This window comes from Apodemus sylvaticus, chromosome 11 (assembly GCF_947179515.1).
Source record: "Apodemus sylvaticus chromosome 11, mApoSyl1.1, whole genome shotgun sequence".
In the NCBI taxonomy this organism is placed as follows: Eukaryota; Metazoa; Chordata; class Mammalia; order Rodentia; family Muridae; genus Apodemus; species Apodemus sylvaticus.
Window position 1 is genome coordinate 46,577,868 of NC_067482.1, and position 19,571 is coordinate 46,597,438.

The following is a 19,571-nucleotide window of genomic DNA, read 5'->3' on the forward strand; positions in this document are numbered from 1 at the left end:
ATTCCTTTCCTTCCATTATGTAGTTTCTGGGGATGCGACTCGGTTGTCAGCCTTGATGGTGTAGGTACCTGTACCCACTGAGGCATCTCTCTGAACCACTCTAAAATTCCAAATCCTTGTTCCTGCTTTATAGGATCCTGCGTGATCAACTTTGATGTCTTCTAGAATTAGTCCCTTACCCCCTCTATGCATATGTGTCCTCACTGATCATGGAGTATTCTAAACATTCTCTTTCCCTTCTTGGGACTTCCTTCTTGTTCCTCATGTCTGGACTCCTCCTCCAGACATCTGCGTGATTTGCTTTGTCACTGTCTGAAGATATTTGTTTAAATATCATCTTGTCAGCAAATCCTTCCTGGCCACCTGGTCTCCCCTAACTTCCCAAAGCCAGATTTATTTCTCATGAAGTTTTCACTCAGTAAGATGCATTTATCATCCTTAGAATTTGCTTATCACCTGCCTCCCTCAACAGTATTAGTCCCTTTATGAAAAAGGGATTGTCTGCTCTGTTCCCATGTTTCTAGCACTTAGGATGTTAGTCAGTGTTAGTCCAGTGTTCTATAGACTCTCATTGAATGAATTCAATGTACGGTTATTGTGAAAAGGTTTTTAGAAGATTGCAGGGGAGGATATGTGTCATATCCTGTCAGGGTCTGGTGATCAGAAAATTTTTTCTTAAGGTGGCAAGTTTACATCATCTCTTCTTCCATTCACTTTTATGCTGAAAGTTCCTACTAAGTCTCACTGATAACAGGCACCACCCTAGGAGGAGAGATGTAGCTGCCAGGGGGGAAGGCTAGTGCTTCATATTGTGAAGTTTAGATTCTAGTGGGAAGAGGTAAGAAAGGCAATCTATAACAAAACAAGAAAAAACATCCAACAGTGGCACACACAATCCAAAAAGCTAAAATAATGTGACATTAAAGGGGCATGTGGGGTTGACTTTAGGTCCCAAGGTACATGCCCCTAGGAAGTGGAGAGCATTGGAATGGTTAGAAAATAGTCCCCTGAAGAGGAAGGAGTCAGTAGTCGTGGTAAGGAACTTAAGGGGGGCAGGGTTCAAGGTTTAAGAACTAAAAGTGACACTTATAGTCACAGATAGATAGATAGATAGATAGATAGATAGGTGCATAGATTGATAGATGGATAGAGATCTGAGATTAGATGAAAGGAGTCCTGAGAATGAGATGACTCCAGAAGGCAATGGTGGGAAGAACCAGCCAAGAAAAAAGTATAGTTGGGAGGGAGTCAGAGTTCAAGAAAACAGCATCCTAAACAAAGGCCTGCTAGAGGCAAAGAAGGCTTTCATTCTGGGGGGAGGGGCGGAGGTGGGGGTAGGGTGGGGGGTGTGGTGGGGGTGGGCATGGGGGTGGGGAAGGGTGCCAAGCTTTGTTTCCTATGGGTTCAATGCCTCACTGAGGATGTAATCTGGAGCACTGCGGATGAACTTGTTTCTTACCAAGCCCCTGGGAACACATCTTGTTGCAGTTGAGGAAAGAGAACTGTTCCCTAGAAAACCTATCTTCCAGGAAAAGATGTATAATTAACTGCCCACAGAGAGCTGCGCCACAAGGTACATTCTTGGAAGATTCCGATAACGTGCATTTGGGCTTCTGCTATGCTAGCAGCTGGCGAGCAAATGCAGCTTGGCACATTTTGCTTTAATCTCAGCACCATCTCACATGAACCCCATTCCCATGGTTGGTTTAGATGCTGCCCTTTAGCAAGGGTAGGGGAAGGCATCTAGGATCACGTATGTTTCTGTGCTCATTTTTGTGTGTGCTGCCACCTCACCTCTAGCACTCTCGTCTACACTGACCCCAGCCATCAGGTTACTCTGTGGGTCCTTTTGGAGTGTTTCTTTGGCTATTTGAGTCCTCACCCATGGTTACCTTTAATTTACAAAAACCACTTTTATCCCTTCTATTTCCTTCCTTTGCTAATCTCAGCTGATGCCTCGTTTTGTGACAGGTGTTCTGTACTCAACACCTCCCTCCCTCTGCTGACAGAAATGATGCACAATGAACTTAAAGGCACGATTAACATTGCGAGACACTTTCCTCTCCCTATGGTAATTGAGTCTCCAAGGAATGTCCAAGTCCTTGGGAATCTTGACAGGTTGGGAGTTTGTAACAATTGGGGAGCTGTTATCAGTGCAGCCAGGATCCCCAGAGAAGGCACTGCTGAAGTCATGTCGAAGGATTTAATTTAGGTTCCCATTTATCAAGTAAATGGTGACTTATGAGTAACTGCTCAGCGTGTGTTTCATAATGGCCCACTGCTGACTGACAATGTGTATCAAGATTGAAGCCATTTAGAGGTGATTACTTCCTAAGCCATATTTGAAATCATCATGAGGTGTACTGAGATAAACTATTTATCCAGGATGCAACAAATGGAGGGTGAAATTTTCTTCCTCTCACAATGTGAGTGATGCACTATTCTACCTTGAAGCCTAATTACATATTCATCACCTGACACATAAACACGGAGTTCAGAACACCTGACAGTTAAGATTTTCATGGTAAATGAGGCTGAAAAGTTCTGAATAAATAATACTATTTCCTTTGGAAGCTGCCAACTTTAGATTTTGGATGTCCAAGATACATATAGCAATTTTTTTCTATCATGTGGCAAAATAAGTAAAATTGCTGGAGTTGGTGAACTTTAGTAACGATGTGTGTGCTTACTGTCTTTGAAGGACCAGCACATACACACACACACACACACACACACACACACACACACACACACACACACACAGGGGGGTGAGGTTTGGGAAAGGTACAGTACTGAAGTTCTTAGGGAAGATGACATTCCACACATAGGTACACACACACACACACACACACACACACACACACACACACACACACAGAGGGGGTGAGGTTTGGGAAAGGTACAGTACTGAAGTCCTTAGGGAAGATGACATTCCACACATAGGTACAGACTTACAGATAGGATAAGAGGAGGGTTTTCCACCTTCTGAAAGGAAGTATTGTAAAAATCTGGTCCTGTTGTAATAAATTCCTGTTGGCAATAGCTTAAGGCTGAAGCTTCATCAACTTTCAGCATTTTGGTAAGAATAGAGACTAAGGAAATTAAAATAAATATGGTTTGAAGAAAAATATTCCCAACACCAGGCAGAGTCCAAGAAACAGAAGCATAAATATGAAATTGTCAAAATTAACTAAGTTATCTGCATTTTCCATGCATTTGTTTTCCCATATTTAAAGACATAAAAAAAATATGGAGCTTAAAATTTGTCTTTTGTAGCACCCACACTGTACTGAGAAGCAAACTTCCTATTCAGATCATGATGGAAAACAAGGTGAATATTACCTGAAATTCCAACCCATAGTTTTCTCTGCAGAATTCTCGCAGTTTCGGATACACGGTTTCTCTTAGTGCCTGCCGTTCTGCTCCTGTATCTATAACAGAAAACAATCACATGTCAAGTGAGTATGCCAATACACACACACACACACACACACACACACACACACACACACACATATCTTAGAAAATTACTGACTATAACTAATCATATAAATGTAATCAAAGTGGGATGCTCAGTTGTGAACTGATGTGATCCTTGGCTGCTAGGCTAATTCCATAGGGATCCATCCTCTAGGCCTATGCAAAAGAGTTAATCCAATGGATGAATGACAACCCCAACTGTCAGATGGGTGTGGCCAGTGAGGCTGAGAACTTAGAACTGATGGTTTATATCCAGGCAGGTATTTATACCAAACTTTCCAACATCCATGCTCTACCCTCTTTGGAGGAAGGAGAAGGAAGCACTTGGGCCTATCAAATATTTGAGCTTCAGATACCACAAGCATTAAAAAAAACATACAGTTTGATTGGTTTAATTATAGATACACATCTATCTGGACTATACTATTATTTCCTATAATGTTCAGGAATAATCCCGTTTTTTACAAAGTGAAATGCGGCAACCACACACTCAGCACAATAAATAGGAATGATTATTAAAATTATTAAAACAATCATGGAAACCACTATTCACAGCTATCAGATTCCACTGTCCATAGAGTCAGTGGAGCAGTGGTTTCACACATGACATCTTCCACCCTGGGCTCAGGGATGCCACGTTGTATATCAGAGGCTGGAACTGTTTCTATAAATGCTTTATCACATAAGAATTCTGAAATAAAATATTTTTTATTCCCAGTTATTTGAAAATGCAAGAAGTAGCAGAGAACCTGAAATAGAACTCGAGAAGCATCATGTATTTAATTTTAAACATTTGAAGAGGGGGGAGCATCAAAGCTTTCTGTGTTGCTGAATGCCAAAATTCTGCCATTAGTGGTGACATTCTTGAGATTCTGGCTGCCAAGAATCTGTTGTCTACCTGATTTTAGGAAACACGAGAGCGACAGTATTCAAGAACTAGGTTAATGTGTTATCTCATGAAAAGTATATTTTCTGAACGTACCTTAATTCCAGCTATAATATAAAATATCTGCACATCTCATTTATAACAAAGATAATAACTTAAAAAATATCCTTGTTATTCTCCAGCACATCTGTCCATGAAAATTCAGCCATATGTTGTGCTGACCTACCCTATTTTCCCACTGTTCTCAAGCCTATTTTGAGAAGCAAATAACCCATCACGGGACGAGAATGCAGCTGTAGCTCTGCAGCATGGTACAAAGCTGGTGTTTACAGGGAAGCCAGAAGCGAGGAATACAAGGATTTCAGATAATTTGTGACCTGGGAAATTAGTCTTTTCCCACCTTAGAGGCAATGTGGTCCAGAGCCTAATGGGAGAAGAATGCAGGAGGGCCATGCCGAACAAGCCTGGTGGTGGCACAGCATTGCTAGTGGCAGCATATTAAGCTTCTGTATGATTTATATAATCTTGGGATCAGATAGCCACTCTCCCTTGACCTATTTTAAAAGCTGAAAACATTAACTTTATAATAGAGCTGATAATAGTCAATATCTCTAAAAAAAAGTTAGCATATTTTAAAAATCAAAGCACTGAAAGGTCATTTGAAAAATAAATTCTAGCTGGGCATGGTGGCCTATGCCTGTAATCCCTGCCCTGGAGAGGCAGAGGTGAATGGACCTCTGTGAGCCCAGGGCCTGCATGAACTTTCTACACAGTGAGCTCCAGGACACCCAGGATGACAAAGAAAGATGCTGTACCTCCAAATCCAAATGTGGAGTTATGTTAAATAGGAATCATTGCCATTAAAATTTGAAAATTGATGCTTGATACACAGAAATAACTATGGTATAATATGAGGAACATAACACATTCTTATTGCTAATTCTTATTATTCGGTGCTAAGATTTTAATATACAATAGCCAGGAGGAAAAGAGCAGTGTAGCACCTACTCATTAACATTTCTTTAGTGTTTATGACAGTCTGTTAGCATATCAAGTACTTCCGTGTGCATTAGTTTAAGTAATTTCTAATGAGGACTCTATGAAAAAGTAACCTTATATGTATATTTTCCTGTATTTAATTAAAAGAATACAAACGGTAGAAGTGTTGAGAAAGGTACTACAGGTTAGATGCCTCTAAGAGCTAAGTTTAGACTTGAATTCAGGTAGCCACACCAGGAATTAGTTTACTACAACAGCAGAAATAGACACATGTGAAAACTGTGAATATAGTGTATGCAATAATTTATTCTAAGGTAAGGGATGTGTGAAATAAAAACTACTAAAGTATAGAGGTCTTTCTTGGCATGAATAAGGCCCTGGTTTCATCCTCAGTCCCTCCAAGAACAGCAGTAAACAATATCAAGTTTATAGGACTACTTTTTCCTCAGGAGTCAACAGGCCTAAATCCAACCAGAAAGTGGTTGGCTATTATACCACTATGACACCAGTGGATACATCTTGCTTGACATGTTGGTGTTACAACATACAAGCTTTTTAGAGTTTGGTAGGACTGTTAATGACTTTTTTCTTCCAACAGCCTGCATATCACTAGCCTAGGGAAGACTCTGTCACTGTTGTCTTGGTATATAGACACGATATCAATCTGCCATCTAAAAATTTCTGTTTATACACATTGATTACTGCAGCTCTCATCCTTGGTCAGAGAAGCTTCTTTTTCAAGTGCAAATTAGTTAGTGCAGAGATTTCTTACTGGTGAAAGTGCTGGGAATAAGTGGTTGTTGAGTTTTCAGTCCTCAATAGCATCTCTTTATCATCTTCTATAAGATTTGGGGAACATCAGAGAGGGCAGAAAGAGTGTAAGACTCAGAGTGCAGGAAGGGGGGACATGAAATGATTTTTTTCTTGGCATGATATGACTGTTGCACCTATGAAATCACAGTGCCAGTATCTACCTGCCCATCTGGGACTAGAGTGATGTCTCAGTGGTTAAGAGCATTTGTCAGTCTTGTAGAGCTCCTGGGTTTGGCATCCAGGATTTACATGGTAGCTCACAACTGTCCATAGCTCAATTTCTAGGGGATCCAGTGACCTTTTCTGACCCCCGTGGGCACCATGCACATATATGGTTCACATACAGATTTGTAGGCAGCATATTCAGATATATAAAAAGGACTGGGCCGCACAATATTCTGTCATAGATTGGGGAGGGACTCATGAGTTTCTACGCACCCAAGAAACTTTAAGCAGATAATGGTTATGTGTGTGTGTGTGTGTGTGTGTGTGTGTGTAAGAGAGAGAGAGGGGGGGGAGGAGAGAGATAGGGAGAGAGAAAGAGAGAGGAGAGAGATAGGGAGAGAGAAAGAGAGAGAGCAGAGAGTGAGAGAGAGAGAGAGGAGAGAGAGATAGGGAGAGAGAAAGAGGAGAGAGATAGGGAGAGAGAAAGAGAGAGAGGAGAGAGAGAGAGAGAGAGAGAGAGAGAGAGAGAGAGAGAGAGAGAGAGAGAGAGAGAGAGAGAGAAGTAGCCATCTGCCATTGTTAAGCTTCCCTTGATCAAGAAAACAACCTCCTATACCCTCACTCAGGAAGGTAACCCTAATCAAACACAGTGGGCCATAAACAAATCAAAAAGCAATGAAAGCAGGAATGGAACTTGAGAAAAAGAAGGGGTTTGATGAGAGAAAGAAAGGGAGAGGGAGGAGAGGACAATGGCAGGGACAATGATCAAATTGGATTTGGGAAAGGATTGGGAAAGAATAAAAAGTTCTTTTGCCTTTAGGATAGAACTCGAGGTCTTCCTCATTTGAACAGAACTCAAGGTCTTCCTCATTTGGACCGTGCCCAGTTCCATATTGGAATCCTCCAATCCATTTACCACAGACTCCTCAGACTGATTTTTCCAAGTGTAGCTCAGACTACATGTCTAGGAGTATAGGAATCTACACTCTCTTGGTTGAACATTGTCTCTTGCCATAAGTTTATCTCTCAATACTTTCTCTGTGTGTTTCACTCCCTACACTGGCAATCACTGTCCCTGAGTTAGACTTCTTTTGTTTTTCGATGTATTTTTATTTTATTCGATATATTTTTTATTTACATTTTAAATGATTTCCCCTTTTCTGGTTCCCCACTCCCTGAAAATCACATAAGCCCCTTTCCCTCCCCGTGTTCTCCCACCCACCCCTTTCCACTTCCCTGTTCTGGTTTTGCCCTATACTGCTACACTGAGTCTTTCCAGAACCAGGGGCCACTCCTCCGTTCTTCTTGTACCTCATTTGATGTGTGGATTATGTTTTGGGTATTCCAGTTTTCTAGGTTAATATCCAGTTATCAGTGAGTGCATACCATGATTGATCTTTTGAGACTGGGTTACCTCACTTAGTATGATGTTCTCCAGCTCCATCCATTTGCCTAAGAATTTCATGAATTCATTGTTTCTAATGGCTGAATAGTACTCCATTGTGTATATATACCACATTTTTTGCATCCATTCTTCTGTTGAGGGTTAGACTTCTACACCGGGTCTTTGCTTCCATCGTGTCCTGAAATGCCCGATCCTATGATCAGCTCATGACCTCATAGTGTCATTTAAGTGCCAGCTTCAATTCTATCCCCTCAGAGAGGAGCACTGACTACAGAAGTCACGAAGGCATCTTCTACCATTGCATACTTATTTGCCCAGTGCTGGTTCCTGCTACAGTCTGTGCTCCTGTAAGAATGCATGCTCCAGGGGCTTTCATTTGCTCCCCCCCCTATGTCTTCAGTGATTATGAGTGAAGAAAAGATCCACTATGCACCAGGAGAAGAGTAAGCTGGTGAGCACTGTGACCCTGCAATTATCCCCAGAAGCAGAACAGCTTCCTAGAGATACTGCTTTACAGTTCTTCACTGGACAAATGTAAAAGCAAGAGAATATGAAATTATGAAAAATATGTGGTAGAGTTTAAGCAGTTGATGTCGGTCAAATGAACAAATTGAAATACTGACTTCCTTTTTGATTTGTGAATTTCTCGTGGGATATGAATGAATTTTCACTAAGTTATTTTGAACCTTTCTAAATATGTGAAGGAAGCATGTGACTGTATCTAACAGACATTCCACATCATTCTATCACAAAATGACTCAATTTTTCCTACATTTATGTTAATATATGATGACTGAATCTCAAAACTGAAATGTAATTAAGATAGAATGGATTAATTATGAGTTTCAATAGATAAGCTGGCTTAATTAGATAAAAAAGTCCTGATTCACACCAACAGCAAATCTGGAAGTTTAGTAATTAGAATTATTTGAATATCACAGACAGGAAAAAATGAACTCACAGACTATTATATATTAGAAGGGACCTCAAAGAGGCAAGGTGCTTTATGATTTAAATTTTCACACATTGTCATTGGGTTTGCGACACCTCTGCTCAGATCCTAAAATCTCTGAAAAGCTACATTTATACTATGTCTCCAATAACTATTAGGATTTGAGAATCTGCTTTCTAAATAGTTTCTGGGTAATTTGGGAGCTAATGGATACTTATGTGCAGTGTCTGAATTACCCACAGGAAGTACATTAGTGGTAAGAATTTTTAGTCAAGTTTATAATCTTTGGAACTTGTTGATTTTTATCCCAACAAGAGATGAGATTAATTCCAAGGTTGGAATGCTGAAAAGACCATGCTTGTGGGAACTTCATACAGCTCCTGCTTCACCCAGGCTTGAGTCTAAGGGCATTAGGTCAAATTATTTTTCCAACGCTGCCAGAGTCAGCCTGTTTAAGATGCACCACACAAACTGGGCACCATACAGTGGCTCTGACATTTCTGGCAGGTGAGGAAGATTCTTTTTTTTTTTTTTAATTTTTTTATTCGATATAATTTATTTACATTTCAAATGATTTCCCCTTTTCTAGCCCCCCACTCCCCGAAAGTCCCGTAAGCCCCCTTCTCTTCCCCTGTCCTCCCACCTACCCCTTCCCACTTCCCCGTTCTGGTTTTGCCGAATACTGCTTCACTGAGTCTTTCCAGAACCAGGGGCCGCTCCTCCTTTCTTCTTGTACCTCATTTGATGTGTGGATTATGTTTTGGGTATTCCAGTTTTCTAGGTTAATATCCACTTATTAGTGAGTGCATACCATGATTCACCTTTTGAGTCTGGGTTACCTCACTTAGTATGATGTTCTCTAGCTCCATCAATTTGCCTAAGAATTTCATGAATTCATTGTTTCTAATGGCCGAATAGTACTCCATTGTGTAGATATACCACATTTTTTGCATCCACTCTTCTGTTGAGAAATACCTGGGTTCTTTCCAGCATCTGGCAATTATAAATAGGGCTGCTATGAACATAGTAGAGCATGTATCCTTATTACATGGTGGGGAATCCTCTGGGTATATGCCCAGGAGTGGTATAGCAGGATCTTCTGGAAGTGAGGTGCCCAGTTTTCTGAGGAACCGCCAGACTGATTTCCAGGGTGGTTGTACCAATTTGCAACCCCACCAGCAGTGGAGGAGTGTTCCTCTTTCTCCACACCCTCTCCAACACCTGCTGTCTCCTGAATTTTTAATCTTAGCCATTCTGACTGGTGTAAGATGAAATCTCAGGGTTGTTTTGATTTGCATTTCCCTAATGACTAATGAAGTTGAGCATTTTTTTAAGATGCTTCTCCACCATCCGAAGTTCTTCAGGTGAGAATTCTTTGTTTAACTGTGTACCCCATTTTTTAATAGGGTTGTTCGGTTTTCTGGAGTCTAACTTCTTGAGTTCTTTATATATATATTGGATATTAGCCCTCTATCTGACGTAGGATTGGTGAAGATCTTTTCCCAATTTGTTGGTTGCCGATTTTTCCTCTTGATGGTGTCCTTTGCCTTACAGAAACTTTGTAATTTTATGAGGTCCCATTTGTCAATTCTTGCTCTTAGAGCATACGCTATTGGTGTTCTGTTCAGAAACTTTCTCCCTGTACCGATGTCCTCAAGGATCTTCCCCAGTTTCTTTTCTATTAGCATCAGAGTGTCTGGCTTTATGTGGAGGTCCTTGATCCATTTGGATTTGAGCTTAGTACAAGGAGACAAGGATGGATCGATTCGCATTCTTCTGCATGCTGACCTCCAGTTGAACCAGCACCATTTGTTGAAAAGGCTATCTTTTTTCCATTGGATGTTTTCAGTCTCTTTTTTAGAGGATCAAGTGGCCATAGGTGTGTGGGTTCATTTCTGGATCTTCAATCCTGTTCCATTGATCCTCCTGCCTGTCACTGTACCAATACCATGCAGTTTTTAACACTATTGCTCTGTAGTATTGCTTGAGGTCAGGGATACTGATTCCCGCAGATTTTCTTTTGTTGCTGAGAATAGTTTAAGCTATCCTGGGTTTTTTATTGTTCCAGATGAATTTGATAATTGCTCTTTCTAACTCTTTGAAGAATTGAGTTGGGATTTTGATGGGTATTGCATTGAATCTGTAGATTGCTTTTGGCAAAATGGCCATTTTAACTATATTGATTCTACCGATCCATGAGCATGGGAGGTTTTCCCATTTTTTGATGTCTTCTTCCATTTCCTTCTTCAGAGTTTTGAAGTTCTCGTCATACAGATCTTTCACATGTTTGGTAAGAGTCACCCCAAGATACTTTATACTGTTTGTGGCTATTGTGAAGGGGGTCATTTCCCTAATTTCTTTCTCAGCCTGCTTATCCTTTGAGTATAGGAAGGCCACTGATTTGCTTGTGTTGATTTTATAACCTGCCACTTTGCTGAAGTTGTTTATCAGCTGTAGGAGCTCTCTAGTGGAGTTTTTTGGGTCACTTAGGTAGACTATCATGTCGTCTGCAAATAATGATAGTTTGACTTCTTCCTTTCCAATTTGTATCCCTTTGACCTCCTTATGTTGTTGAATTGCCCGAGCTAGTACCTCAAGTACAATATTGAAAAGATAAGGAGAAAGGGGGCAGCCTTGTCTGGTCCCTGATTTCAGTGGGATTGCTTCAAGTTTCTCTCCATTTAGTTTGATGCTGGCTACTGGTTTGCTGTATATTGCTTTTACTATGTTTAGGTATGGGCCTTGAATTCCTGTTCTCTCCAAGACTTTAAGCATGAAAGGATGATGAATTTTGTCAAATGCTTTTTCAGCATCCAATGAAATGACCATGTGGTTTTGTTCTTTGAGTTTGTTTATGTAGTGGATTGTATTGATGGATTTCCGTATATTGTACCAACCCTGCATTCCCGGGATAAAGCCTACTTGATCATGGTGGATGATCGTTTTGATGTGTTCTTGGATTCGGTTGGCAAGAATTTTATTGAGTATTTTTGCATCGATGTTCATAAGGGAAATTGGTCTGAAGTTCTCTTTCTTTGTTGAATCTTTGTGTGGCTTTGGTATCAGCGTAATTGTGGCTTCGTAGAAGGAATTGGGTAGTGTTCCTTCTGTTTTTATTTTGTGGAATAGTTTGAAGAGTATTGGTGTTAACTCTTCTTTGAAGGTCTGATAGAATTCTGCACTGAAACCATCTGGTCCTGTGCTTTTTTTGGTTGGAAGACTTTCTATGACTCCTTCTATTTCTTTAGGCATTATGGGACTGTTTAGATGGTCTAGTTGGTCCTGATTTAATTTTGGTATTTGGTATCTGTCAAGGAAATTGTCCATTTCCTCCAGATTCTCCAGTTGTGTTGAGTACAGTCTCTTGTAGTAGGATCTGATAATTTTTTTGGATTTCCTCAGTTTCTGATGTTATATCTCCCTTTTCATTTCTAAGTTTGTTAATTTGGATACTTTCTCTGTGCCCTTTGGTCAGTCTGGCTAAGGGTTTATCTATCTTGTTGATTTTTTCAAAGAACCAGCTCCTGGTTTTGTTGATTTTTTTGTATGTTTCTCTTTGTTTCTACTTGATTGATTTCGGCCCTGAGTTTGATGATTTCCTGCCTTCTACTCCTCCTGGGTGAAATAGCTTCTTTTTGTTCCAGGGCTTTCAGGTGTGTCATTAAGCTGGTAATGTATGCTCTCTCCATTTTCTTTTTGGAGGCACTCAGGGCTATGAGTTTTCCTCTTAGCACTGCTTTCATTGTGTCCCATAGATTTGGGTATGTTGTGTTTTCATTTTCATTGTGTTCTAAAAAGTCTATAATTTCTTTATTTATTTCTTCCTTGACCAAGGTATCATTGAGTAAAATATTGTTCAGTTTCCACATGTATGTGGGTTTTCTGTTGTTTTTGTTGCTATTGAAGACCACTTTTACTCCATAGTGATCTGATAGGTGGCATGGGATTAGTTCTATCTTCTTATATTTGTTGAGGTCTGTCTTGTGACCAATTATATGGTCGATTTTGGAGAAGGTACCATGAGGTGCTGAGAAAAAGGTATATTCTTTTGCTTTAGGATAGAATGCTCTCTATATATCTGTTAAATCTAATTGGTCCAAAGCTTCAATTAGTTTCATTGTGTTCCTGTTTAGTTTCTGTTTTCCTGATCGGTCCATTGAGGAAAGTGCAGTGTTGAAGTCACCCACAATTATTGTGTTAGGTGTAATGTGTGCTTTGAGTTTTAATAAAGTTTCTTTTACGAAAGAGGGTGCCCTTGCATTTGGAGCATAGATGTTCAGGATTGAGAGTTCTTCTTGTTGTATTTTTCCTTTGACCAGCAAGAAGTGTCCCTCAGAATCTCTTTTGATGACTTTGGGTTGAAAGTCAATTTTATCTGATATTAAAATGGCTACTCCAGCTTGTTTCCTGAGACCATTTGCTTGTAAAATTGTCTTCCAGCCTTTTACTCTAAGGTAGTGTTTGTCTTTGACCCTGAGGTGTGTTTCCTGTAAGCAGCAAAATGTAGGGTCCTGTTTGCTTATCCAGTCAGTTAGTCTGTGTCTTTTTATTGGGGCATTGAGTCCATTGATGTTAAGAGATATTAAGGAATAGTGATTGTTACTTCCTATCATTTTTGACGTTATTTTTTAAATTTGATGGCTTAACTTCTTTTGGGTTTGATGAAAGGTTACTATCTTGCTTTTTCCAGGGTGAAGTTTCCCTCCTTGTATTGGTGTTTTCCTCCTATTATCCTTTGTAGGGCTGGGTTTGTGGATAGATATTGGGTAAACTTGGTTTTGTCATGAAATATCTTAGTTTCTCCATCTATGTTGATTGAGAGTTTTGCTGGATATAGTAGTTTTGGTTGGCATTTGTGTTCTCTTAGAGTCTGCATGAGATCTGCCCAGGACCTTCTAGCCTTCATAGTCTCAGGTGAAAAGTCTCCTGTGATTCTGATAGGTCTTCCTATATATGTTACTTGGCCTTTTTCTCTTACTGCCTTTAATATTCTTTCTTTGTTTAGAACATTTGGTGTTTTGATTATTATGTGACGGGAAGTATTTCTGTTCTGGTCCAGTCTGTTTGGAGTTCTGTAGGCTTCTTGTATATTCATGGGCATCTCTCTCTCTTTAGGTTAGGGAAGTTTTCTTCCATAATTTTATTGAAGATATTTGCTGGCCCTTTAACTTGTAAATCTTCACTCTCATCTATGCCTATAATCCTTAGGTTTGGTCTTCTCATTGTGTCCTGGATTTCCTGGATATTTTGGGTTACAAGCTTTTTGCATTTTGCATTTTCTTTAACTGTTGAGTCCATGATTTCTATGGAATCTTCAGCATCTGAGATTCTTTCTTCTATCTCTTGTATTCTGTTGTTGATATTTGCATCTCTGTCCCCTGATTTCTTTCCAAGGCTTTCTATCTCCAAAGTTGTCTCCCTTTGAGTTTTCTTAGTTGTTTCTACTTCTGATTTTAGATCCTGGATGGTTTTGCTTAGCTCCTTCACTTGCTTGTTTGTGCTTTCCTGTAATTCTTTAAGAGATTTTTGTGTTTCCTCTTTCATGACCTCAGCCTGTTGACCAAAGTTCTCCTGTATTTCTTCAAGTGTTTTTTTGTGTTTCCTCATTGTTGGCTTTTGTATTCGCCTGGATTTCTTTCAATGATTTTTGTGTTTCCCTTGCAAGGGCTTCTAACTTTTGATCCATTTTCTCCTGAATTTCTTTAAGTATGTCCTTCATGTGTTCCTGTACCAGCATCATGACCAGTGATTTTAAATCCAAATCTTGTTTTACTGGTGTGATGGGGTATCCAGGACATGTTGGTAGAGGAGAATTGGGTTCAGATATTGCCATATTGCCTTGATTTCTGTTAGTGATGTTCCTGCATTTACCTTTTGCCATCTAGTTCTCACTGGTGTTAGTTTGTCTTGTCAGTGCTGGTCTCACCAGTGCAAGCTGCCCCTTCTCAGTTGGCCTCTGGTGCACAGCTTACCTCCTGCACTGTCTATAGACAGGGTGCTGCTGCCCAGGCTATTCAGATCCCGAAGCAGGCACCCGAAGGCTCCAGCTGGGGCCCGCTGGATTCACCAGAGCACACCGACTTCTCCCAGCTGGCCGCCCGGAAGCCCCTCTAGCCTCTTGCAGGACCTGGAGATGTGGTGCTGCAGCTCAGGCTGATCTGGATCCAGAAGCGGAGAGAGTTGAGCTGAGGGCTCCCGCCTGAGGCCTTGCCCCAGATTGTGTCTGTGGACCAGATGGAGCCCGTGTGTACCCCCAGGGAGCGCCGAGGGTGTATGCTGCCGGGACCTCCCCTGTGTTCTGATCACTCCCCTGGGCAGCCGATCCCCCAACCGGGCTGGCGCACACAAGGTTAGCCTGGCCGCCCAGGCCCTGAGTCCAGGCAAAAGCCTGGGAGGCCAAGGTTCCCCTAGGGCTATGACTGTTAATTGGGTCTGCCAGGTGACCAGGATGGCGTGTGTGCGTCCTCATGCTCCCCGAAAGCGCTGGGAGAGTCTGCTGTGCTAACAACCTCCTGGGCGGGTTGACACACAGATGGCCCACCAAGCCGCCCAATTCTTGGGGTCAGTCCTGGGCTTTTTGGGGTCTAGTCCCCTGCTTTGTTAGCCTCAGGCAATGCCTGTTACGGCTCTGTCCGCCAGAGCTCTCTGTCATCCTGTAGGCAAAATTGCGGCGCGCGCGCGCAGACCAGGGCAAAAAGCCTCCTGGCTGGGTTGGCACCCCGATGGCCCCCGGAACAGCCCAGGGCCTGGGTGCAGGCTAACGGTGTTGGCCTAGGATTATGTTTGTGTACCTCAGTCTATCCGATCTCTCTGGAGTCTGAAACCAAGATGGAGGTGAGCCTCTCCTGACTGGCGGGAGTCCGAGTTCTGAAGTGGCGTCTGTGCAGCGAAAGGCGCCGCAAAACCGCAGCTGCTTGCAGCCCGGCTGGTCAGCGAAGGTCAGTGGCCATGGGCGCAGGGGCCTAACTGGACCCTGTGTTGCCTTGGTTCCACTGCTGATGGCCCTTCAGCTGGACCAGCCACTGCTGCACTGCCACTGCTGCCGCCGCCGCCGCTGCCGCTGCCGCCGCTGCCAGATCTCTCGGTGAGGAAGATTCTATCATTGCACCACTAATACTTTCCTAGCTCTAAGCTTTCTGTCCATGGGTTGCCACCTGAATTGTCTACTGTATCCAAGCTTTTTAGCTGGTGACTCTGGATAATTTTACTTAACTGCTGGATCTACTATTTAATTTCTTATGCACTAGCTTTCTCAAGTGCTGGTTCTCCTTGACAAATCTTCTGTACCCAACCAGTCATTCAGCCTTTCTTGTCTCACTGTTAACACGTCATGTCAGTTCTGTACTATAAATGTCTTTTGAATTTGTTCCATTTTTTTCTCTCTTTCAACCTGAAGAGTCCAAAGCCTCCTTTTTGTTTAAACTGTCACCTGCCTTTCATATACCACTTTCTGATGCAGTGTCCAGCAACCAGAGTTAAAGTTCAAGAGGAAAAGAGCAAACAGTAATTCGATCATCAAAGACCTGGTTGATCATCAGTGGTCTAGAGGTAGAAGAATCAGATGCTTAGCAGTTGGAAACACGTCTTCTGATTGCATTCTATCTTCTGTTATAAATTACCATGTGTCTTCTAGATACATTTTCATGCTACTTGACCCTGAGTTCTGACCTCCCAAAAGCAGCTTTCTCCACTCAGGAGTGGGGATCTATTGTACACACCCTTTGTGTGGCTCTCATGAGTGAAGACAACACACTTTGTTACTTCTTGCAAGAGTCAGAAAGACCTTCCCCAAGACACCCACTCTGCTCACCCCTGTATGATATCACTTACCGATCTCTTATAATTAATTATAATTAATATTTTTAGTTAATTCCTCTATTAAACTGTGAATTCAAAGGCAGGGAATTTCTCATACATACTGGCATTATGGAAATTAAAGCAGGTTCCAAAGATAATCAATATTTGATAAATGATTGCACAAATAGATTCTATTATAATAAGAATATTAAAGCAAATTAATTTTTTGGAAATTTATCATATATCAAAATCCCACATTATTTCTAATTAATAGCAGGTTACATTGATAATATCATTAATCATTTGTGAAACTGGACTGATATGACAAAGTAGATGCTGATTTGACTCCATGAGGAGAACAGGGGTTCTCTTTCTAATAATTGTTAATTACACTTGACAGAGTTATCAAAAACAATGTAAAATTTAGTAATTCACCTAAAGAAGCAACAAACTGAAAGGAAGCAACATTAGGCACAAGTATGAATCTGTATATAGAATTCAGATGAAGTGAGCAGTGGCTGCTCCAGCTGAAGGGCCATCAGCGGTGGAACCAAGGCGACACAGGGTCCAGTTAGGCCCTGCGCCCACGACCACTGACCTTCGCTGACCAGCCGGGCAGCAAGCAACTGCGGTTCTGCGGAGCCTTTCGCTGCACGGAAGCCACTTCAGAACTCGGCTTCCCGCCAGTCAGGAGAGACTCACCTCCATCTTGATCCCGGGCTCCAGAGATCGGTCAGACTGAGGTACACAAACATAATCCTAGGCCCAACACCGCAGGGGTCTGAGCCTGACGGGCGTTGGCCTGCACCCAGGCCCTGGGCTGTTCGAGTGGCCATAGGGGCGCCAACCCAGCCAGGAGTTTTTTTTGCCCTGGCCGGCGCACGCGCCGCCATTTTGCCTACAGGAGCCAGAGTGCTCGGGAGGGCAGAGACTGCTAACAAGCGTAGCCTGAGGCTAACAAAACGGGGGTCTAGGCCCCAAAAGGCACAGGACTGACCCCAAGAACTGGGCGGCTTGGTGGGCCATCTGTGTGTCAACCCGCCCAGGAGGTTATTAGCACAACAGACTCTCCCGGGGCTTTCGGGGAGCGCGGACGCGCACGCCCGCCATCCGGGTCACCTGGCAGACCCAAATAACAGTCATAGCCCTAGGGGAACTTTGCTCGGACCTTGGCCTCCCAGGCGTTTGCCTGGACTCAGGGCCCGTGCGACAAGGCTAACCTAGTGTGCGCCAGCCCGGTTGGGGAAATCGGCTACCCAGCGGAGTGAGCAGAGCACAGGGGAGGTCACAGCAACATTCACCTTCGGAGCTCCCTGGGGGTGCACACGGGTTCCACCTGGTCCACAGACACAATCTGGGGCAAGGCCTCAGGCAGAAGCCCCCAGCTCAACTCTCTCAGCTTCAGATCAGCCTGGGTGGCCGCCACATCTCCAGGTCCCTCAAGAGGCTAGTGGGGGCTTCCGGGCGGCCAGCTGGGAGAAGTCGGTGTGCTCCAATAAATCCTGTGGGCCCCAGCGGGAGCCTTCAGGTGCCTGCTTCGGGATCTGAACAGCCTGGACAACAGCACCCTGTCTACAGGCAGTGCAGAGTGTAAGCTGTGCACCAGAGGCCAACGGGGAAGGGGCAGCTTGCACTGGTGAGTCCAGCACTGACAAGACCAAGTAACACCAGTGAGAGCTAGATGGCAAAAGGCAAACGCAGGAACGTCACTAACAGAAATCAAGGCAATATGGCAACATCTGAACCAAATTCTCCTCTACCAGCAAGTCCTGGATACCCCATCACACCAGTAAAAAAGATTTGGATTTAAAATCACTGGTCATGATGCTGGTACAGGAACACATGAAGGACATTCAGGAGAAAATGGATCAAAAGTTAGAAGCCCTTGCAAGGGAAACACAAAAATCATTGAAAGAAATCCAGGAGAATACAAAAGCCAACAAGGAGGAAATGCAAAAAACACTTAAAGAAATACAGGAGAACTTTGGTCAACAGGCTGAGGTCATGAAAGACGAAACACAAAAATCTCTTAAAGAAATACAGGAGAACTTTGGTCAACAGGCTGAGGTCATGAAAGAAAAAACACAAAAATCTCTTAAAGAATTACAGGAAAGCACAAACAAGCAAGTGAAGGAGCTAAGCAAAACCATCCAGGATCTAAAAACAGAAGTAGAAACAACTAAGAAAACTCAAAAGGAGACAACTTTGGAGATAGAAAGCCTTGGGAAGAAATCAGGGGACAGAGATGCAAATATCAACAACAGAATACAAGAAATAGAAGAAAGAATCTCAGATGCTGAAGATTCCATAGAAACCATGGACTCAACAGTTAAAGAAAATGCAAAATGCAAAAAGCTTGTAACCCAAAATATCCAGGAAATCCAGGACACAATGAGAAGACCAAACCTAAGGATTATAGGCATAGATGAGAGTGAAGATTTACAACTTAAAGGGCCAGCAAATATCTTCAATAAAATTATGGAAGAAAACTTCCCTAACCTAAAGAGAGAGATGCCCATGAATATACAAGAAGCCTACAGAACTCCAAACAGACTGGACCAGAACAGAAATACTTCCCGTCACATAATAATCAAAACACCAAATGTTCTAAACAAAGAAAGAATATTAAAGGCAGTAAGAGAAAAAGGCCAAGTAACATATAAAGGAAGACCTATCAGAATCACAGCAGACTTTTCACCTGAGACTATGAAGGCTAGAAGGTCCTGGGCAGATCTCATGCAGACTCTAAGAGAACACAAATGCCAACCAAAACTACTATATCCAGCAAAACTCTCAATCACCATAGATGGAGAAACTAAGATATTTCATGACAAAACCAAGTTTACCCAATATCTATCCACAAACCCAGCCCTAAAAAGGATAATAGGAGAACAACACCAATACAAGGAGGGAAACTTCACCCTGAAAAAAGCAAGATAGTAACCTTTCATCAAACCCAAAAGAAGTTAAGCAATCAAATTTAAAAAATAACGTCAAAAATGATAGGAAGTAACAATCACTATTCCTTAATATCTCTTAACATCAATGGACTCAATGCCCCAATAAAAAGACAC

At 42.1% G+C, this 19,571-nt stretch overlaps 1 protein-coding gene across 1 annotated transcript in view; it reads right to left on the minus strand.

Moving 5' to 3' along the window:
• Positions 1-19,571, minus strand: part of Nwd2 (NACHT and WD repeat domain containing 2) — a 160,972-nt gene that overhangs the window by 78,609 nt on the left and 62,792 nt on the right. Inside the window, exon 2 of the mRNA XM_052199248.1 lies at positions 3,343-3,431. Within this exon, the coding sequence (XP_052055208.1) occupies positions 3,343-3,431 (89 nt within the window). The remainder of the gene's footprint in view (positions 1-3,342; positions 3,432-19,571) is intronic.